At 55.2% G+C, this 22,191-nt stretch overlaps 1 protein-coding gene across 1 annotated transcript; it reads left to right on the top strand.

The window, feature by feature from the left end:
• The first annotated feature begins 3,571 nt into the window (after positions 1 to 3,571).
• On the top strand, positions 3,572 to 20,317 carry CDX1 (caudal type homeobox 1). Its single transcript, XM_023617440.2, has 3 exons — positions 3,572 to 4,127; positions 18,599 to 18,744; positions 19,314 to 20,317. Exons 1-3 carry the CDS (start codon positions 3,683 to 3,685, stop codon positions 19,524 to 19,526), a joined length of 804 nt encoding a protein of 267 aa, XP_023473208.1. The 5' UTR covers positions 3,572 to 3,682; the 3' UTR covers positions 19,527 to 20,317.
• Positions 20,318 to 22,191: the final 1,874 nt, after the last annotated feature.

The following is a 22,191-nucleotide window of genomic DNA, read 5'->3' as shown; positions in this document are numbered from 1 at the left end:
GGCCAAAATCTCTTCTTTCTTTAGGCTTCTGGGCCTCAGTTGCCCTATCTGTGAAATGAGTGGGCTGGCTCTCTAAGGGTCTTCCAAGGTCAGGATGCTATGAAATTCAGGATGCCCCTGCTCTCCTGCCCCAGATAGACCAGGGGTGACGTTTGGAGGATGAACAGGCTGGGCTGAGGACCCCCTCGGCCACTCAGGCTGGGCAGCAAGAAAGGCCAGGAGACCCAGTTTCTGGGCCCAGCCCTGTGCCTGTGTGACCTTGGCCAGACACCTGGACCTCCCTGTGTTTCCTTCTTCCATCTAGTAAATGGGGCCAATTTGCCCCACCCTGCCCGACACCCAGGGCTCAGGAAAGAGCCGGCCCACCCCAGGATGTGTCTGTGGAGTAGGAGGCATGTCCAGCCTCCACTCTGGGAGAGGACAGCACTGAGGGGCCCACAGAGCAGCTGGGATGGCTCCACTAGGCCTCGGGGCTCTCTGGAGCTGCTCTCTCCATGATCAGGGAAATATGCTTTGTCTGGAAAGTCCCCCATCTCTCAGCCACCACCCAAGTCCTGGACACTGTCTTCATCACTTCTGGACCCCTGCCTAGCTTCCTTGCTGCTCTGACTCCTGTCTCTCCTCTGGCTCATTCTCTATACAGCCCGTCTTCCTGCCCTCCGCCCCCCCCACCCCCTCAAAACCCTGGGTGACAACTTTCCACACCCCTCATCAGGCCTGTCCCACCCAGCCTTACTCTGCCCCTCCCCAAACTCATCTCCTGGCCCCATCACTGAGCTCCAAACTGGTCTTTGAATTCTAGGGGACCACGTGTCCCCTTGGGCCTCAACACCTTTATTCACACTGTCCCTCTGCCCACAATGCCCTTCCCTGCTCCACTCCCTGGGGCCTTAACTCAAGTGTCAGTTCCTCTTGCAAGACTTCCACGTCTTCCCCCTTTGGGTTAAATACCCTGATTCCTGGCCTTCACCAAGATGTAATTTTACCCTTATTTGTGATTATTTGATTCAAACCTGCTTCTCCTTCCAGTCAGCCTGTAAGCACCCCAAGAGCAGGGCCTCACCCAGTGCCTAACACGGTGTCTGCACAAAGGAGGAGTGTTAATGCCTATTTGTCAAATGAATGCACACATGAACGAATGAATTCTTATACCTATTCCTGACTTTTAAGCCTTCCATCTAGGTCTGAGTTAGCATATTCTGGGAATTAGAAGGCACCAACCTTCCCACCCACCCCAACCCCACCCAGGATAGGCATGCTTTCTGCAGCATCCCTGACCAGGACCTCCAGCAGTCACTTGCATTCCTCCTGTGATGGTGAGCTCACTCTCTATTTTGTGACAGCCCATTTTACGATGGATGGTCCTTTAGAGAGCACTTTATTGTGGGTGGGTTGAAATCCATGTCTGTGCCTGCAGCTTTCTCTCTCAGGTCCCAGGTCTGCCCTGTCTGCCTACACAAACTCAGATCTTCAAGCCCCACTCCGGCTCTTCTCTTCCTCCAATCTGAGTAGTCGCAGTTATGTCAGCTCAGAGAGTAGAGCCCAGTCCTCTTGGGCCTCTCCTCCCTTCTCCATACTTTCCAGTTTCTTACTGACCCCTTGAAAACTGGGGTCCTGAGCGGAGCCCAGCACTTCAGATGACTTCTGAGCAAAGTTTCACTAACACGTCCAGTTCCTGACCTGGGAAAGGGGGCCTACCCTGCTCAGGCATCCCTATGCTCATCCATGTTGGCAACAACCCAGGCAGCCCCTCTTCTCCTCTCCCACAAGCAGCCTTCATTTTGCTGCATAAACTTAGGCACGGCCCCTTGTCTTTCTGGGCCCTAACGCTTCCACGTGTACAATAGGAAGAGTCCTCTGAGCAGGAAGAGGAGCCCTGGGCTGACTGTCCCTCACTCTGTTATAATAGCCTTCAGAACTCCAGAAGAGTAAGATTCTGATCAGGGCCAGCTTCACGGGCAGGTCACCTGTGCAGTCACACAGAGCCCACTGTTTAGACGGGCCCCATGCTTGGTTGAATGCTTGCTGTCACCATCCTGAAATCCTTAATGATTTTGAACAGGGGATCTCACGCTGTCATTTTGCACTGGGCCCTGAAAATTCTGTCCTGATCCTAGACGGATATGTCCAGATGATGCTGTTCGGCCCTGGCTAATGTGGTGGCCCAAGGGAGGGACAGGTTGAATAGATAAGACCTTGATTCTGCTCACCTTCTGGGGGCCACATGTCCTTGCACACTTAGGGGGCCCCTAGGAAATGTCGGAGGATCAAACCCCATCAGGGCTTTCTGCATAGCTCCTTGGTGCTGAACCCCCCTGTTGAAAGGAAACCCATCTTCCCTGGGCTTCCCAACCCAGAGCCCCATCCTTCGCCAAATGCTTCAACTCACCCCCACTCCCAGTTTACTGATGGCTCCTCAAATGCCACCCTCCTTGGGTAGCTGTGAAATGTCTGCCAGTCTTTAACTGAGGTGGGGGGAAGGAACGCCTGATGCATTTAAAATGCCAAGGGGGCCTCAGCTATAATAAATAGATCAGGGCTCTTGGATCCTGATGCACACAAACCAACTGATAAAAAGACACTTTAGAATCAACTGGAGTATTTTGCATATGAACTAGGTGTTAGATAATACCCAGAAATCTGTGTTGATTGTGTTAGACGTGATAGTGGCATATTATGTAAGAAAACGTTCACATGTTTTAGAGCTGCATGGTGAAGTATGTAGGGGTAAAATGACATGATGTTTGAAATTTGTTTTAAAATACTTTAGCACAAAAAGGAAGGGAGGAAATGAAATAAGTATGACAAAATCTTGATAATGATTGATGCTGGGTGATGGGTATATAGTCGTTTACTCTACAATTCTACTTTTGTGTATGTTTGAAACTTCTCGTTAAAATCAAGGGGGGGTAGGAGGACGTCAGGAGAATGTGAAAAGTTCCCTAGAACGTTCCCGAAGATGTCCCTACTTCACCTCTTTAAGTACTTTCTCTCACAGCGGACTCAGGCTAACTCCCCAATTGTATGCAGACTCGTGTATGTGCATATGTGCATTTTCCCCGGGGAAAAACATCCACAGCTTTCATCGGAGACTTAGAGGGTCGTGACCCCTCCCACCAAAAGATGAAGGACCCGCTACCTTACGCATGGAACCCTGTTTGAAGTCCGGTTGCCCCCTCACCAGAAGCTGGTCACTGCGGAGTGTCCCACAGGCCGGTGTGGCTGTCCTGGGGTCCGCCCGCTGCCCCTCGGATCCTTTTTCTCCACCTGGGGTCGCGGGGCTGTCCACGCGGCCGCGGGGAGGACGAGGCGTGCGGGCCGCTAGGCCGCAGGTCTCGCCGGGGACTCGCGCACCTGGCGATGCCCCGACGCTCGCCCAGCCGCGCCCTCGGCACCCACCCCGCCGGTCCCGGCCCGTCCGCCTCCCGCTTGGGGCGGCAATTTGTCTCCTTTTGAACCCCCCGCCCCCGACGGGTTTCCCCCTTTGATTCGCGGCCCGGAGTCTCCCCCCGCTTTGAAATGCAAACCCGCCTCGGCGGGGGCCGCGGGCGGCCGGAGCTATAAAACGCCTGGGTGGGGCGGCCGGCGGCCGGGCCTGCGAGTTCAGGTGAGCTGCGGCTCGTCGGGGCGGCCGGCACGGCGGCTCCAGGGCCCAGCATGCGCGGGGCGCCCCGCGGCCACCATGTACGTGGGCTATGTGCTGGACAAGGATTCCCCCGTGTACCCCGGCCCCGCCCGGCCCGCGGGTCTCGGCCTGGGCCCGCAAGCCTACGGCCCCCCGCCCCCACCCCCTGGGCCCCCGCAGTACCCCGACTTCGCCGGCTACTCCCACGTGGAGCCGGCCCCCGCGCCCCCTGCGGCCTGGAGCGCGCCTTTCTCCGCGCCCAAGGACGACTGGGCCGCAGCCTACGGCCCGGGCCCCGCGGCCCCCGCCGCCAGCCCAGCCCCGCTGGCATTCGGGCCCCCCCCAGACTTTAGCCCGGTGCCCGCGCCCCCTGGGCCTGGCCCGGGCCTCCTGGCGCAGCCCCTCGGCGGCCCGGGCGCCCCGTCCTCGCCCGGAGCGCAAAGGCGGACGCCCTACGAGTGGATGCGGCGCAGCGTGGCGGCCGGAGGCGGCGGTGGCAGCGGTAAGGACCCCTCTCTCGCCCTGCGCCTCCGGACGGCTCCCCCGGGCACCGGCAGGTGCTAGCGCGAGGCCCCAGCCGCCCCCTGTCTGACCTCTGCCCTGGCCCTGCCTGGGTTCCGGGAGCGTGGCCTCCCTGGCCGCTGTCGCTCTGGGGGGCTGTTCTCTCAGCTTCCCGCTCCTGAATCCCAGCCCGCCGCAGCCTTAGTAACCACAACCCGTCTGTCCGTATAGACAGGGCAACTGACCCGGAGAAGTGAAGAAACGCACCTTGTTGTGCGGCAAGGCCCGAACTAGAACGCAGATCGCTGACTTTTATCCCAGGACTCTTGTAGCAACACTGGCCTGGTCGCCATCCGTTTCTTCCAGCCCTATCCCAGCCCCAAGCAGAGGCTGCAAACCCACCCCACCAGGGACAACGCGTGATCGTGTGAACATGGGCAGGTCACTTTCCTTTCCAGGTCTCAGTCTCCCCATCCGGACAGTGAAGAGGTTGGCGGGTCACATCCCGTGGACTGAAAAAGAGTCCTCTTTGGTTAGATGAGTGGGGGGGGGGGGGGTTCCCTACCTTACGGTCCTAGGGCCCTTCCTGAACTCTTGACCCTGGGGGAGGGGAGAGCAGGAACAGTTGGGAAGGTGGCTGCTGTTTGGCTCCGGAGCCTGCGAACCTCCTGCCCCCAGGCAGGCCTCTCTGATCCACCCTCTTCAAAGGCAGGGGAGGGGGCAGGACAAAAGCCCAGCTTTAATGAGGGGCGGCCTGACCTCCTTTATAGGCCCCCCTTTGTCATGTAACAGGCTGCGCCCTGGCTCGCTAGTGACTCCTGTTGGCCGGAAAGTGAACAGGATACCCCGTGGTTCCGACTGTGTCGGGCCTGTCCTGACAAAGGCCACCTGGCCTTGGGGGCGGGAAGGTGGCCTGCCCACCCTTTGATGTCCGGCCCCTCCTCCCCTTCCCCCAGCTGGGAGCCAGCCTGAGACTTCCCCCACCTCCTCTCTCTCTTCACCCCCATGTCCCCACACATGCCCGGCTCACCCTGGGGACAGATGCTGGGGAGGGTTGATCAGTAGTTACAGGTCTGGCTGTAACCGGACCACCGTCTTGGGAGTGAGTCCCAGGAACACAGGACCTCCTCTCTGCCTCCAGAGGCCTCAGAGGACTGGGGTTTATGCCCGCGCTCTGCCACTTGTTTCTGTGACCTTAGCTAAATGATAACAGCTAACATTTATGGAACACTTACTAATGGACCAGGCACTGACCTAAGGTCTTGCATGTATTAACTCATTTAATTCTCATAAGACTGGCGTAGGTACTATTATCACCCCCATGTTTAAGATGCAGAAACTATGGCATAGAGGTGAAATACTTGCGCAAGACCACATAACCAGTAAAAGGTGTGGCGGGAACTGGAGCCCTGGGACATTGACCCCCAAGCCTGTGCGCTAACCCTCTACAGCTTCCCTGAAATCAGGCGTCTTTTCCGGGTCTCAGTTTTACCATCTGTGACGTGAGAGGGAAGGGTCTTGTGCCTTTTGTTTGAGTTACAAAAGGACCCCTTTGAAAAATCTGGTGGAAAGAACAAATCTTCTCCCTAGAAAAAAGTGGTGCCTATGTGGCAGACGTTTTCAGGTTTCTAGAGGCCCCCAGAAGCTTCATCCATAAACCCTGCCTGAGATGGTATGAGAGGAGATGTCTGGGGCCTGTGGCTCTGTGTCTGTTCCCTGGAGAAGGAAGTCGGCTTTTCCTGCTCCTCTGTTCCACGTGTTGTTGCTTCCAGCTTGTTGGGGATTTTGGAGATGGAGGGGGAGATTCCCCAGGGGTGGGGAGTGGCAGAGAGGCCATCACTGTGTGAGGGGGAGAGTGTGGTCCAGGGGGGTCAGAGGACTGGTGGGAGTGCTGGAGGAGCTTCCAGGCTGTGTGATGTCAGGCAAATGCCTCTCCTCTCTGGGCGCAGGAGCTGCGAGCCCAGCTCAGCCTCTAGTCTAAAGAATCATTCGGAAACTATTGTCCTCAGGCAGATAGGGGGACTAGGAGTAACTGCCCAAAGGCAAAAAACCTTTCCGCCTTTACTCCCAGAAAGTAAAAGGAAGGGCCAAGGTGGGTCTGCAGGCTCTGGAGGAGAGTGACTGCCCCAGGAGGCAGGTTAGACCATTCTGCCAGGATGCAGGAGCCTTGGCCTTCTTGGAGCCAGAAGCTGCTGCCTGTCTGCCTTGGGGACCTCTGACTCTGACCAGTGCTTCTGGGATGGTACAGACCCTCCCTGAGAGGCCAAGCCCCTCCCCGCTTTAGCCCCAGTTTCTCCTTCTGGGCAATGAAGATCCAGGGTCTGCAGGGGTGTTTTCGTGTAATGCTGTTGCCTGGGATGGCAGAGGGAAGGTCGGTGCATGCCATCCATGCCCCAGAAATGTCACTGGCCACCAGGTCTTATGGTACCCTTCTTGGCCAGCCCCTTCGTCCTCCCTCTGAGCCTCTAGCATTCTAGAACATCTGAACTGGACAGTTAGAGACCAGACATACGAGTAGGGAACTGAAGCCCAGAGCCTGTAAGAAATGTTCTAGTTTCACACAAGTGGAGGCTGGGCTGGGATGGATGCTGGATGAGTCAGTTAAAAATTTTGCCATGGTTTCCCACCATATTTAGGGCAAAATCTACATTCCTTCCTGAGGTTTGCAAGAGCATAGAGCATCAGCCCCTGGCCCTTGCCTACCTCCCTGACCTCACCCCAGACTACTCCCCTTGGCCACCAAGCTCTAGCCACTCCAGCCTTCGTTTAGTTTCTCAGACGTGTCATGTCCTACTGCAGGTCTGTGTGTATGCTGTTCTCTCTTCCCAGAAACCTCTTTCCCCTGACTCTTTGCAAGCCTAACTTCTTCTCACCCTTCAGGTCTCAGCTTAAGGGTCACCTCCTGAGAGAAGTCCTCCATGATTTCCCAAGGAAGGCTCCTCTTATACCCACTGATAATCGTTGCCGTGTTTCTTTCAAAACCCTAACCTTGGTTTCAATTTACTCACTTATTTGTGTGTTTGTATGTTGTCTATTCCACCGCCCACCCACCAAAGCAAACTTACACCCGTGAGGTCCAGAGTCATGTCTATTTGACCCGCCACTAAATTCCAGGCACCCAGCCCAGTGCATGGCGTTTAGTAGGTACTCAGTACCTTTGAGGAATGAATGAACAGGGCAAGCGTGAGGAGTAGTAAGACCCCTCTGGGAGAAGAGGGGAGAGACGAGATCTCACCTTTGACATAGGTTCCTGAGGTCCCAGTCCTGGAGTTGGAACCCACGACTGTCCAGTAGAGCAGTTCATGCCGATGGTGGAAGCCTGGTTGCCCCTGTCTCCCCACTGGGAGTGTCCTCCATCCTCCCCTGGGGGACGGTGTAGCTGAGGCTGGGACGAAGACACCAGCCTTTTCCTAAGGAGGGGGCAGTGAAAATGGGGAAGATGAGAGAGAGGCTGTTATGTTGTCCATAAACAAAATATTAACCAGTTCTGAGTGATTACCGTTGCTGGCCTGATGCCATGATAGGAACTGACTACGAGGGGTTCTATTTTTTTGTCTTCCCACTTTGCCTCTATAAATATCGGCATTTTCATTGGAAGAGTTATAAATGATCCTTCTGTGGAAGGCTCAGCCTCCAATTCCTCGTGAATAAACAGTCCTTCAGAGGGTAATGGCCCACACGAGTAGAGAGATGTTCACTCAGATGCTGAGGCTCCTGCAGCAGGATTTAGATCTTGGTCCAACCACTTCAGCTTTCAGATGGAGAAACTGAGGCCCATGGAGGGGATGAACCCTCCTCTCCCCACCACATTTCAGACTCTGTCCCTTGGCCCAGTGCCACAGCCGCCAACCTGGCCCCTCAACTCCAGCCTCTCTCTGATGCCCCAGCTGTCATCTAAACCATTACCAAATGTACCTTCTCAAGGCATATCCCCTGCTCAAGAGCCTTCCATGGCTCCCCACTGCCATGGAATTGCTGTTTCATTTCATGCCGTTTCGTTGCTATAAAATCCGGCCCTGTTTCTGTGGCCTTCAGAGAAGCCCTCCTGAAAACTGGCCTCAACCCACTTTTGTAGCCACTCTCCCACTAGTTTGCCTGGATACAGAGATGCTGACCGGGGACAGTGAAGAGCAGGGTTTGACAGCCTCAGGCCTGGGGTTGAATTTCTGTTAGAAGCTGCATTAGCATCAGGCAAGTTTACCTCAGCGTCTTCCACTGAGCGTTAGGATAGTAATAGGATTGTCCTTTGAATCAGGAACGCCTATAAAACACAGCCCTGAGCCTAGCACAGAGTAGGTGCACACAGTAGGTGCTCAGTGCACGGGTGCCTGTGACCATCTCTGCCAGTCCTTAGCAGGTGCGTGGAAGCACACACCCACACTCCCTGCCTCTCCAGTCTGGGCCCCTCAGCCTGAACTACCCGCCCTTCCTTCTCATATATCTTCACCAGTTCAGATGCTGCTCCTTTCCAAGGCCACCTCCTCTAGGAAGCCCTCTTCGGTTCCCTTCCCTCCGAGCACTGTATCAGGCCCTTGTTTTAACAACATTTACCATTGACTGTCTTATTTATCCTTGCCGTCTACCATGTTATCCCCTCAAAGACCAGTCCTAATCAGTCCCATTCTTCTCAGGCCTGGCTCATAGTAGGAGCTCACAATAAAGCTGCTAACTGTGGCATTGGCTAAGTCCTTACCCTGTGCCAGGCACTGTGCCAAGAGCTTTGCATGGGTGAGCTCACCTCAGCCTCAGAACTACTCTAAGAGGTGTGAGGATCTATTATTAGCCTCATTTCACAGATAAAATTCATGAGGCTCCGAGAGGGTCAGGTGGCTTGCCCAAGCTCACACAGCTGGGATGCAGCAGCACAGGGTTCAAGTACAAACTCTGCAGCCTAAGAGCATTTATCAAATAAAACAACACCCTGGGCATGGGAGACCCCCTCCCCCTGTGCGTCCCAGTCCAGGTGAGGAAAAAGGAGGCCAGTCCGGGAAGAGCTCTAAGAGGCTGGAGGCGGGATGGGCACAGCAGGGGCCGGGCTGTTTAAAACTGGTTCTCCATGCAGAAGCTCCGTTTGACACCTCGTCTCTCAGATGTAGCTGGGAAGGGGAATGACCCAGTTAGAAGGTGGCAGAAGGCTTTTTTTGGTTGGGTGTTCTTTTCCCCCGCTTTGCCGGATGCTGCTGTTGTGAGCTTGGGGAATCGTGAAGGTCGAAAACAGCTTTGTTAGTGGCAGGCTCTGGCTTGTCAGTAGGAAGATATCTTGATGGGCTGGCCCCTCCGGCTTCTGTCCTGGAGCTCCTGGGATCTGGAAACAACATTTTTGTCTGGAGTCAGGTCCATCATCGTGTTAACTGGTGTTAACTCAAGCCACACTCACCCTTCAAGCTTGTAGGAGGCGCATAGATCCCTCTGCAGCAACAGAGAGATGGAGCGGGCGTTAGTAAGAGCCAAGATTGATGCTCCAGGCTCAGCACCCTCCAGTGATTTCCTGTTGCTCTTGAAATCAAATCCGAACCCCTCACCCAGGGCTCAGAGCTCTGCTAGTCTCTCCAGCCTCGTCGTGTGCCTTTCTTGTTCATTCATTCAGGCAGCAGGCACACAGTTATAGTCTCTAAGTGTCTCTTCTAGGTGCTGGGGATTCCGGCCAGAACAAGGCAGACAGGGTACCCTCAAGGAGCTGGGTCTGTCTGCCCCTTACTCTGCTACTCTCTGCCTTAGGGCCTTTGCACATGCTCTTCTCCCTTCCTGGAATATTCTTCCTCATTGGTGACAAGGAAACCTCCTTCTCAACTTTCAGGTCTTGGTTTAAATGTCACCTCTTCCAGGAGACCTCCCCAAGCCAAATAAAGCGGGTCCCTCTACCCCATCCCTGACACTTAATCTAGCGCTCAGCTCTGTGCTTGCTTTCCTTCATAGTAATCCCAGTTTGCAATTATTTCATTCGTTTGTTTTTAGTCTGCCCCCCACCCCATGAAGAGGGGAATGAACTGTTTAACTGAGCGTCTAGCACAGTAACAACAATGTGAACTGGCATCTACTGGTTGCTCAGCGTGTGCTCGGCAGATTTCAGATGCAGGTATTTCTGCACATTTCTCTGTTAGACTAGTGCCTTTGACTCAGGCTGTGGGAGCGGTGGAGCTGGACGGAAGGATGTCCTTTGGAGGCTGAGCCGAGCAGCTGATGGATTGGATGTGGGGAGCGGGGCAAGTACACATCGGCTTTTATCTGAGTGGCTGGAGGATGGGGGCCGTTTCTGAGATGAGGAAGACCAGGAGGCACACCTTCAACAAGGATTCATCAAGAACTCTCTGTGTGTCAGGTGCTGTTACAGGACTGGGTGAGCAAGATGGCATGGTCCCTACCATCGCGGGGCATACCGGGAACGAGGCTCTGTGTGTGTGTGTGTGGGGGGGGGGGGTTTGCCAAGGTCCCACAGTGAGCTAGAAATGGGCTGGAGTCCAGAGCCTCTCCCTGAGCCTCCACCCGGAATGTGAGACTTTGGGACCCACGCCTGCAGACGGTCAGGCAGGGACTTCACTTCCAGACTAGAGGAGGCTGGCCAGGGTAGGGCAGAGGCCTGGGAACTCCACCAGGAAACAGCTCAGCAAGGCCTCGAGCCCAGGAGAAGACTTGAAGGGACGCAGTTGCTGTTTGCAGGTCTTAGGAGGGCTGATCTGGACCCCATTATTTTTGGTGCCCCTGTGGAAAAACCTAGGGAGAATATAAATGGGTGGTGGATACAAGAACAGGCCACTTTGCAGACAGTACAAGCACAGTCTGGTAGGTATGCTCTGCAGGGGTGGGCATCTGGTCCTTGAGGGGAGTTTGGTCCAGCAGGGTTGTCCAGTAGAAGTTTCTGTGATGTTGGAAATGCTCTCTGTCTGGCTGTCCAGTGTGTTAGCCACTACTGCGTGTGTCCATCAAGCACCTGAAATATGGCTAGTGTGACTAAAGAACCGAGTTTTTAAATCTACTTAATTAATTTAAATTTAAATAGCCACGTGTGGCCAGTAGCTATGCTATGGGACAGCACAGGAAAATCCCTCTCAAGAGTTCCTAGAATGATAATCCTTTTCGGATGGGCTCCATATTCCCTATCGATGAATCTCTCCTGTCTCTTTTGTCTTGGCTGTCATCTTCATCTTTACCTTCTTCTCTAGCATCATCATCATCATCGCAGCTAGCTTTGATTAATAATTACCTTGTTAGATAGATGAGCACATCTGATCTGCACAGCTGCCGTATATAAAGGAGGCGTTCACGTCCTCATTTTACGGATGAGTCTACTGGCATTCGAAGAGCTTCAGTGACTTGCTCGGGTTCACACGGCTGGCACATGGCCAGGCTGGGTTAGAGCCATGGGGTCTGTCTGACACTGAAGTTTCTTTCCTCTTCACTGCCTCCCGTGACCAAGTCAGTTGTGGACCTTCAGGAAGGGGGCAGGGCAGGAGGTGATGCAAAGGAGGCCTGGGAGTGCAGTGATGACTGAAGGCTGAGACTTGGAGGGAGGTGACGGTGGGCAAGAGAAGCTTGCCTAAGGTTGCAGGGCTCCTGCCTGTGGCTGCCCAGGCTGTCCTCCCCAGACCCCCACCCCAGGTCAGCTTCACCCCTGCTCCAGGGCTTGAGTGAGGACCCGTGACAGAGCAGCCTGGGACTGGCAAATCACCCAGCACAGGGATCCAATCGTGGTCCAACAGAAAGCCTCATGGCCCAGGAGGGACATCCACCTGTCATCCAACTGGCGAGGTCAGGGCTGCCGCAGCAGAGGTCCCACCTCCCAGAGGCACAGATGGGGAAACAGGCCCAAACTGAACATCACATGTCCATCTGGTGGCCTGGCCACGTCTCCTCACACCCGGGCCAGTGTGTTCTTTGCCTTGCGGCTCCCCGTCAGGTGGCATTCCTCCCTCTCCCACGGGATCCCTCCAACATCTGCTTCTGCAGATAACTCCATTCTCCTTGACATCTCCATAGCCCTTTGCCCTTTACAAACTGCTTTCACCTCCAAAGCCCAAAGAAGCTCAGTCACTTCAAGTCCTTCAGCTAAAGATGGTCAGACCTGGGCCCGGGTCCTTAAGGGGCTCAGAGCTGCACAGAACTTCAGACTCTACGGGGCCCTTGGAGCTGACGCCCTAACCCTTTCTAATACACAAGAGAAACTGAGATCCAGAGAGGACAAGGGACTTATTCAAGACTGCACAGTTGGCACAGAGCTGCGACCAGGACTTACTGACTCTAGCTGATGGTTCAGAATCTCCCAGTGGGCTTGTGAAAGATGGCTTGAAGGTCAGGATGCAGGAAATCTACGCTAGAGCTTGGGAATATGTATTTTTAACAAGCTTCGGTGCACGCACGTGTGCATACGTGTGTGCACACGCACATATGTGTGTGTATATTGGGGAGGGGATTTTAATGCACAGCCAGTTGGGGCTGGACCACACAGGGAGGGGTCATGGAGAGTTCGGGGCTGGATTTGTGTTCCAGGCACTGAGGGCCAGAGCTGGCCATGTCATCCCCCAGGGCCACAAACCCAGCAGGAAGAGGGCAAAGGAAGTGCTGACCCAGAGGCCGCTTGATTTTCCCGGAGCCACCCACCCCACCCTGGGGGCAGAGGCTGAACTCTGTCCTTGCCTGGCCCAGGCTGGATGGGGAGGCCCCACTGCAGGCCGCCATGGTTCCTGTTCCTTTCTTCCAGCTGGACAGGGGACGCTCAGACAGAAATCGCTCTTAGAATTCTTTCAGCAACAATAACAAACACAATCAGAGAATCAACAAACACTGGGAGCGTCATGTCTCCACGTTGGAAGGGACCTTATAAATAAACAGTCTCGTCCAACACACCAGCAGTGCCCAGATCCACTTCCCAGCCTGCCTGCCATATGGCTATCCCCTCACGATTGGAAATGAATAAGATCTACCCTTCCCCACACACCTACTACGTGCTACGTACTGTGGTAGGCCATCCCTCTCAAGGGCTCCCCTGTATACCCAAGGTTTGGAGATAATCATGGGAGACCTCACACTGTGCGATAGGTTCTAGTGCTGTTACTGAGGCTGGACGGTCCTGGGTTTGAATCCCACCTGCCGAATGTGTGCATCCCTCTGAGCCTCAGTTTTCCCCTCTGTAAAATAGGGAAAACAGGTTGCACAACTTCATAGGTTGTTGAGAGATGCATGCAAAGTGCCTGACACATGGACAGGTTGGCCATTGTTAGAATAATAATTATCTCCCTTTTATAGAGACAGAGAATGAGGCTCAGAGAGGTGAGGTGACTGTCCTACATCACCCAGCCAGTGAGAATACGCATGACACAGCCCCGGAGGTCTGCTGGCCCAAACCACCATATGTCAGGGGCACCTGGAAAGCTATTCGAGTATCAAATCCCTGAGCCCCATTTCAGCCCCACTGAATCCAGATTTCTGGGCTAGAGTCTGTGCTTTTATAAAGCTCCCCAGGCAGCTCTGAGGCTGTTGGCCGGGCGTTTGGAACCATTGGCCTGTAGTTTCCCAGGGCCTCCACTGAGCCCACTTTCAGGGATGGGGAATTTGCTACCTCCATGGCAGCCTCGTGCACATGGATGAGCTGGTCCTCACGTCCCAAAGCCAGAGCAGAGGGAAAGCCTCTCATCTGGATGAGTTATCCAAGGCTGTCCCCTGCCGTGCTCACCCCTGAAGAGCCTGGGGACTCCCCACCCTCTCGCACTGGCGTCTGGCCCAGAGGGTTATTCATTAGGTGGCTGGGAGCGGCCGGACCCCATCAGACACCTGTTGCAGGAGCCCGGACTTCCCCCTTCGCCCCAGCGTCCCGGGGGCCTGTAAATCATTCACCCCGGGCCCTCCCCGCCCCACCGCTCTCACACACGCCCTGCCCCCTCCCTCCTGGGCTCCCGTTGGCACAGGTGCTCACAGGAGGGGGAAGGGAGGGCAGTCGGGGCGTCGGGAGTTCTGGCCCAGAGCTGGGACGGGAGCCCAGGGCTCCCGACTGTCATTAAAAATACACATTCACATCTGCACGTGGTAAAAATTTAAACTTCCTGGAGACTCCTACCCGCTGCCCCTCAGCCTCCAGTTCCCTGTCCAGAGGCAGCCCCTGTTATCGGCTCCTTGTATATTCTTTCAGAAAGAACTCTATGGTGCACAAACATGTATGAGTGTGAGTGTGTTTATATCCGCCCCCCCGTTTATATACAAAAATAGCAACATACATTCTATTCACAGCAGTCTATGTCTTGCTTGTTTTTTTACTTAACAATGTATCTTAAAAATTGCTCCGTATTGGTGCATGTGAAGCTTTACAGTTTCTTTTTCTTTTTTTTTGAGGAAGATTAGCCCTGAGCTAACTACTGCCAGTCCTCCTCTTTTTTGCTGGGGAAGCCTGGCCCTGAGCTAACATCCGTGCCCATCTTCCTCTGCTTTATATGTGGAACACCTACCACAGCATGGCTTGCCAAGCGCTGCCATGTCTGCACCTGGGATTCGAACCGGTGAACCCCGGGCCGCCAAGAAGCAAACTTGACCACTGCGCCACCGGGCCAGCCCCTATGGCTTCTTTTTAATGACGGTGTAATGCTTCCTACATGGATTACCATCTCTTATTTAACCAGGTCCCCACCTGTAGGCATGTACCTTGTTTTCAGTCTTGTGTTGTGTGAAACAGCTACAGCTTTGGCATTTATCTCTGAGATCAGTTCCTGGAAGTGGGATTAACTGGTCCAAGGGGATGTGCATGTGAAGTGCGTCTAGATGTCACCAAGTTTGGCTGCAAGGAGGATGTGCCAGTTATCACTCCCCGGACAGCAGATGGGATTCCCTGGTTCCTGGACCGCACGGCGTGATCTCACACGCCTTGTTCCTCGGCAGAGACATTTTCTTAGCAGTGAAATTGTGTGCTTTGAGTAGCTCCACAGATAGAAGTTGGCCTGTGGGTTCCACCCACCCGGAGAGGGGGTGACAGGGCCTGTGGGCTGGGTCTTCATTACAGCCTTGCTAATATGCAGCCACAGCGCTATCTCCCATCTAGTCTCTCCCTCCGCCTCCCACCCCCCAGCCCCTGGGAACAGCCAGGCTGCAGGTGGAGACACCCGAGGCCAGGTTCACACCACTACTAAGCAGGATGGCCCTCAGCAAGGGCCCTTCCTGAGCCTCCACTTCCCCATTATGAAACGGGCCTGATGGATCCCCGCCTGCTCACCAGAAAGGATGGGAGTGAGACCCGGCTGCCTGAGGGGAAGGGGGTCTTCCAATCACTGCTTGTAATATCGTAGACTGAGGCGGAGGCAGGCAGCGAGCCTCAGGCCCTGACCTCAGGCTATGAGTCTTCTGGGCATTTTCTTTCTTTCTTTCTTTTTTTTAAAGTTGGCCCTGAGCTAACATCTGTTGCCAGTCTTCCTCTTTTTTTTTTTCTCTCCAAAGCCCCCAAGTTCATAGTTGTATATTTTAGTTGTCAGTGCCTCTGGTTGTGGCATGTGGGATGCTGCCTCAGCATGGCCTGACGAGCGGTGCCATGTCTGCACCCAGGATCCAAACCAGCACAACCCTGTGCTGATGAAGCAGAGTGCACGAACTTAACCACTCAGCCACCGGGCCGGGCCCTTCTGGGCATTTTCAAGGGCCCCGAGCCTACGGAGCTCTCAGGGGTCTGCCCTCACCATGGTCTGGCCCCTCCCTTCCCAGAAGTACAAGTAGATGGGTGGTCTCCTGTTTGCGCTTCTGCTGCCAACACTTAGGGGGCTCCATGGTGGGCTCCATGGACCCCAAACCTGACGGGGTGAGGAGCTGTGCACGAGAGCAGGGAGCGAGAGCTCTAGAGCAGGTGACAGGGCCTTGGGCAAGTCCATCTTGCCTGGTGCTTCAGTAACCCTGACAATACAGGGAGTCTGGACCAGAAAGACTCGCAAGGCCTCTCTTGTCTGGACCTCCAGCAGCTGTGTAACCACTCTGAACCTCAGTCTCTTCATCTATAAAATGGGAAGAGACTAAACTTCCTTGACTCCTTCTGGCTTAAGCCCAGCAAACCCAGTAGGGCTGTGGATTCAGAGCTCTGCTGGCTCTGGTAGTGTTTTTGAATTTTCTAGGCCAAGGAGGGACGCCATCTGGAGCCAAGGCCTCAGCAACCACTCCCTTGTCCCTTTCCTGGGCCAGGCCTGGCTGAGGACTGAGGTTGTCCCGTGCTGCGTGGGGCAGCAGGCTGAGGTCAGCGGCTGTGGAAGCGTCCAGTGCGGTTCTGCCGCTCTGGCAGGAAACCCGAGGAAAGGAGCCCAGGAACGTCTGTTGTCTCCTGTTCTCCACACAGCCATTTGGCTCCTGGGGAGCCGGGTGGCTGTCCTGCCAAGCTGCGTGGGCTTGGTGGAGGGAGCGGGGCTGGAACAGGATAGGGGGGTGGGTAGCGCAGGGCCCGAGCTGCAGCCCAGGGAGGTGAAGGCCAGCGATCGAGGGGGACACTCGGGTGAAGTGGGAGGGGCCGATGGTCACTCGGAGACCCGCCGTGCCCCCATGGGATGCGTGTGTGGGTCCCAAAGTGCTTGCGTGTGCCTCCTATTTATAGCTTCGTGCTCAGCTTCTTACGAAAGGAAACTGCTGTTTAGTCAGGCCCCCACACTAGCCCAGGCCAAGCATGACTCTTAATACTCTCTCCAGACAGCCCTGTGATCCTGGTCCCCAAAAGAGCGCTGACATTAACCCCAGAAGATCCTCTCGTCCAGTTCCTGGCCCCAGGCTGAGCCCTGTGCAGAAGCCAAGCCCCTGCCTTCTCTCTCCTGGGTTACTGCAGGTCTCTGCGCTTCCCCCGTCCTCCCGCCAATCTGTTCTCCATGCAGCAGCCAGAGTAATATTAAAACCTACGTCAGACCTCCTGTCTCCTCTGCTCAGGCTCCCATCCCGGACTGTGAACCCACAGTCCTTTCCATGGCTTGTAAGGCCCTGTACAACCTGCCCCCTCCCCTGGCTCACTGGGCCCTAGCTGTCCCAGCCTCCTCACTGCTCCTCACCCACATCAGACCTCAGGCATGCTCCTGCCTCAGGGCCTTTGCACATGCTGTTCCTCTTCTCTGGAGCCCCCTCCCCAGATATCTGCATGGCTCTCCCCTCACCTCCTTTAGATCTTTGTTTAAATTCCCCTTCTCAGTAAGGCCTTCATAGACCACTCTATTTAAAATCGCAGCCCCTCTCCTCCCTAAATTCCCCATCCTCCTTCCCTGCCTTCTTTTCTCTGAAATACTTATCATCAATTAACATATCAAATACTTTCCATATTTACTTTATTTTCGCCTATCTCCCTCCACTAGAACCCAAGCCTCACGAGGACACGGAGTTTTTGTTTGGCTCACTGCTGTGCCCTAGCGCTTGGCTCACGGCAGGGGCAGAGGAAACATCTGTGGCCCAGCCCAGTCGCTGCGGCTCTGTGCCTCGGTTCAGGCGAGAGTGTGGGCGACTCCGGGCAGCCCAGCCCCAGCCCCTGGCGCAGCCCCAGCTCAGGGCTTGGTGTCCAGGGCCAGGGCCTTGTGCGTACTGGCAGGTTCTAGGGGGCCGCCCGTGGTCTTGGTGCTTTTTGTCTGACTTTGGGGCCGGCAGCTGCCAGACATTCGACAAGAATTGAGCTCCCTGCGTCCGCCTCTGCCTGTGGTGGCTCTTCCTGCTCTCTTCTCATGCCTCATGCCTCTCAAGCTACCCTTGCCCGCCAGGTTCCCTCCCTCTCTCTGCTGTTCATCCCTGTGGTCTGAGGATCCCTGAATTAGAACCATCTGGGAGCTAGCTGAAAATGCAGATTCTAGGGGCCGGCCCATGGCCAAGTGGTTAAAGTTATGCATGGTCCGCTTTGGCAGCCCGGGTTCGTAGGTTCGACTCTTGGGCCTGGTCCTATCGAGAGCCATGCTGTGGCAGTGACCCATATACAAATTAGAGGAATATGGTCACAGATGTTTGCTCAGGGCTAATCTTCCTCAAGCAAAAAAAGAGGAGGCTTGCCAAGGGATGTTTGCTCAGGGCAAATCTTCCTCACCAAAAAAAAAAAAAAAAAAGCAGATTCCACCCCCACGCTTTCTGATTCACACTGTCAGGGATGCCCTAGAAGCTGTGTTTTTCACAAGCTCCCCAAGTGTCTGTTGTGCAGCCACGTCCTGGAGCTGCTGGGTTAGAGTTGCTGGAGCTGGCGATCAGAGTAGGTCAGAACTTCTGGATTGAAACTCCCAACTCCATCAGCAGTTTGCTGTGTAACCCTGAGCAAGTTGCTTCCCCTCTCTGAGCCCCAGCACCTCCCCAAATGAGCATGAGAGCATTATTTGCCTCCTAAGCTGGGAGTCTCCGAGCCTGAGCCTGGGGGAATGATTGTCACCCTGGGGCTGGAGTGTACGTCCCTCCCAACTCAGGGTCCTCCTTCAGGGGCCTGGATTGCTCTTCCTCCCCGGGGCCCCTCCTGGGCCTTTTGCAAGGTCCCCGTCCCCATTCATCTCCCCTCTTGGCCCCTCTACTTCTCAGGTAAGACCCGGACCAAGGACAAGTACCGCGTGGTCTACACTGACCACCAGCGCCTGGAGCTGGAGAAGGAGTTTCACTACAGCCGCTACATCACCATCCGGCGGAAATCAGAGCTGGCGGCCAATCTGGGGCTCACTGAACGGCAGGTGTGTGGGCCCCTGACCTCAGCCACAGGAGCAGTGCTGGGATCCTGGCCTCTAGGCTGCCAGGCAGATTACAGAGCTCAGTTGAGGGAGTAGAACAGAGAGGTTGAGTCTCCTGGCCTTGGTCACACAGCACAGCAGAAACTGAGCTGCTGCCAAATCTCCCCCCACAACAAAACCCATTATCCCTGACCCTCACTGGGGGATAGGGAGATTTGATTGGCTATGGGCTACAGTAGGGCACGGTCAGTGCTGTGAGAGGTCTGAGTGCTATTTAATCCAGAGAAGGGAGCAATCTCCAGAGGAGGGAGAATAGGGAAGGCTTCCTGGAGGAAGGGTGTTAGAGCCTGGCCTCGGAAGATGGAGAAGAAGGTTGTAGAGAAAATTGTCGTGAGGGTAGGGGCGCAAGTTCCAGAGCAGGGGAATGTATCCAGGGCCCGTGACTGGTCTCGGTGGCCGGAGCAGGAGGGAGGCCACAAACGCCATATCGAGAAACGGGCTCCACTGTCCTCCCTCCCTTCATCTCGCTCTGTGTCATGTGGTCTCCTCATCTCCGTTCTCCGATCCCACAGGTGAAGATCTGGTTCCAAAACCGGCGGGCAAAGGAGCGCAAAGTGAACAAGAAGAAGCAGCAGCAGGAGCAGCAGCCCCCACCGCCCCCACCGCCAGCCCCCGAAGTCACCCCTGCCCCAGCTGGGCCGCCCCTGGGGACCCTGTGCCCCAGCTCTGCCGGCCTCCTGGGCGCCTCCTCCCCGATGCCCGTGAAGGAGGAGTACCTGCCGTAGCCCCAGCCTACCCCTGGGCAGGGACTCAGGTGCTGGGAATGTGGCTCCTGTGGGGGCCCAGGAGGCCTGCGCTGATTCCCGGCCCTGCCACTGACCTTCTGGGTCACCTCGGCCCAGTCACGCACCCAGCCCCTGCATCCCCGTGGCCCATCTAAGCAGCGAGCCTGTTGGATAAGGACCTTTGCCAGCTCCTGTGTTCTGGGCCTCAGGGGGATGAGGGAGCCCAGAGGGGAGGTTGCAGTCCTCAGAGGGCTGGGTGAGGGGGCCCCACCTCCTCCTCTGTGGGTTCAAGGGTGGGAGCCCACTGTAGGGACCAGACTGACCCTGGAGAAAGGAGACGGAGCTGAGCGAAGATGGAATGCCTGCAGACCGTGACCTGAGGGGGAGGAAAGCGGTCAGCTTCCACCTGCCTCTTCCTGAAGGCTCGCCTCTCGCTGCCCCATCACAGCACGCCCTGGACCCTCTCCAGGCTGGACGCAGAGCACAAAGCCCACCCGATGGGCCTGAGGGAGGGGCTCTGACGACTGGCCCCTCTGGGCTGCAGCCATCTCCCCTCACTGTCTTCTCAGCGGGGCTTCCAGATTGGGGGGAGGTCCCGGGAGGGGGAGCGAGGGGTGGCGTCCACCCTGCTGAATTTCTGCCACCCCAGCAGGTGTCCCTCAGGGCCCGGGGAGCCCCGGAGGACTTTCTCAGGACCAAGCAGAGCTCACAGCGGGCCAGTGTTGTACATAAAGTGGGATCTGTTGGATGCAGCTTTGAGAATAAATTTTTTTTCTCTTTTTAAAAATGTATAAAAATGATTGTATGTAGCATTAGTGAAAAACGTTGAAGCATAAATCAGCTCACCTGTCCCTCGCTCATGGTCCCATCCATCTCTGTAGGCCTGCAACGAGGTCACCTTTAAAATGCATTTGAAAGATCAAAACAGGACATCGTTAGAGTGAGTCTATGAGGCTGCAAAATCGCAAATCCATTTTGTAAGCAGAATCATCAGACTCAATATATCAGGCTTTTGAATTTTTTGAACACTTTCAGCTCAAGTTTTTCTTTTTTTTCCATTTTATTTACTTACTTATTTATTTCTTTATTTATTTATTGAGGAAGACTGGCCCTGAGCTAACATCTGTGCCCGTCTTCCTCTACTTTATATGTGGGACGCCTGCCTCAGCATGGCTTGCCAAGCGGTGCCATGTCCGCACCCGGGATCCAAACCGGTGAACCCCGGGCCGCCAAAGCAGAACGCACGCACTTAAGCGCTGCGCCACCGGGCTGACCCCTCAAGTTTTTCTTTTAACAGGTGACATTCGTTGGGCACCCCCATGCGCTAGGCATGGCCGGGCCTAGGGAATGCACAGTCCTTGTCCCCCAAAAGTTCTCAGTCTGAGCTGTGCTCTGGGCATCGGGGAAAGACAGCATCCCAGGAGTCCAGAGCGGGCTCCCAGCTGATCTCGGAGGGTCCCGAAGGCTTCCTGGAGGAGGTGATGTTTGAACTGAGGCCTAAAGAACTAGTAGGTGCTGTCATGCCAATAAGGGAGGAATGGTAAAAAAGAAGATGAACAATAGGAACTTAAAGTAGGATTTTTTTAAACTCCTGAGAAAAGTTGCTGTTCTCAACTGCCTTCCAGAGGTGGGCAGGCATCTGCTACCTGGGGCCTTCTCTCCCTAGAGGACTCCGGTGCCAGCTGCCTGCCCCTCTGTTTACTGTTCTGGGAGGTGGCCCAGCCATAAAAAGTGTGCACAGCCCGCCTGTCTGCCCTTTGCTCCTGGGGCACATGACAGCAATGCCCGAGGTGGATCCGGTCCCCACACAAGCCCCTGAGGGCACCTCTCTCTCTCCTCCTACTGGTGGCCTGGGAGGCACCCTGGCTTCACCGAGGACACTGGACATCTAAGGCATGGGAACCAGATGGTACCAGGGGAAAGGACTAAGCTTCCAGGAGCAGAGGAAGTGGGTTGGTGGAAGGGTGGCCAGCAGAGAGTGAATATTCTGATCTTCAAAGACATTTGCTGTGTGACCCTGGGGTAACTGCATCCCCTCTCTGAGCCTCGTTTTCCCATCTGTAAAACTGGGCAGTTCATTTACCAAAAAGAAACTGCTCTGGGCAAGTAAGTTTGGGAAATCCTGCAGACTCCCCTTCAGGGAGTCACAGTGGTGCGTTAGCACATCAAAGCCTCTGACAAGTGTCACAGCAAAGAAACCCCTTGAGTTTCCTTTAATCCAGCATTCCCCATGCTTTGCTACCCAGGCGCCCCCTGCCAGCACTTACCAGCGCCCCACTGAACACCGCACAGTCTGGAGTGTGGGGATGCTGTGGGCTGGAGGGCCACGCTTCAGCTGTGACACAAGTTCGGCAGCAGATCTTGTTGTCAGATGCCCTGAGCTCCAGCCTGACGACTTCCAAGCTGTGAGACTTCGGGCAAGTTACTTAGCTTCTCTGAGCCTCTCCTCCTCATTTGTCAAGTGGAAATAAAGTACTCTAACCTATCTTAGAATTGCGTTTAGCAGAGGGCCTGGCACATGGTAAGTACTGTGTTTCAGTCACCTGCTCATGGAGCTCTTGCATCCTAGTGTGAGGTGCTGGCAGACCTGACTGATGTTTTAACCACCCCACCCCCAATCCTGAGGACAGACGGAGACTGGGAGGATCTGAGGCAGGACAAGCCT

The sequence above is a fragment of the Equus caballus genome, chromosome 14, assembly GCF_041296265.1.
Source record: "Equus caballus isolate H_3958 breed thoroughbred chromosome 14, TB-T2T, whole genome shotgun sequence".
Taxonomy (NCBI): Eukaryota; Metazoa; Chordata; class Mammalia; order Perissodactyla; family Equidae; genus Equus; species Equus caballus.
The sequence above is the reverse complement of the archived record's forward strand: the minus strand, read 5'-3'. Positions and strand labels throughout refer to the sequence as shown.

Excerpts from the sequence above, each read along its gene's own strand:
- CDX1 (XM_023617440.2), top strand. The coding sequence starts at position 3,683 with ATGTACGTGGGCTATGTGCTGGACAAGGATTCCCCCGTGTACCCCGGC. Across the intron at positions 4,128-18,598 it reads CGGAGGCGGCGGTGGCAGCG|GTAAGACCCGGACCAAGGAC; the intron begins GTAAGGACCCCT and ends TCTACTTCTCAG. Across the intron at positions 18,745-19,313 it reads TGGGGCTCACTGAACGGCAG|GTGAAGATCTGGTTCCAAAA; the intron begins GTGTGTGGGCCC and ends CCGATCCCACAG.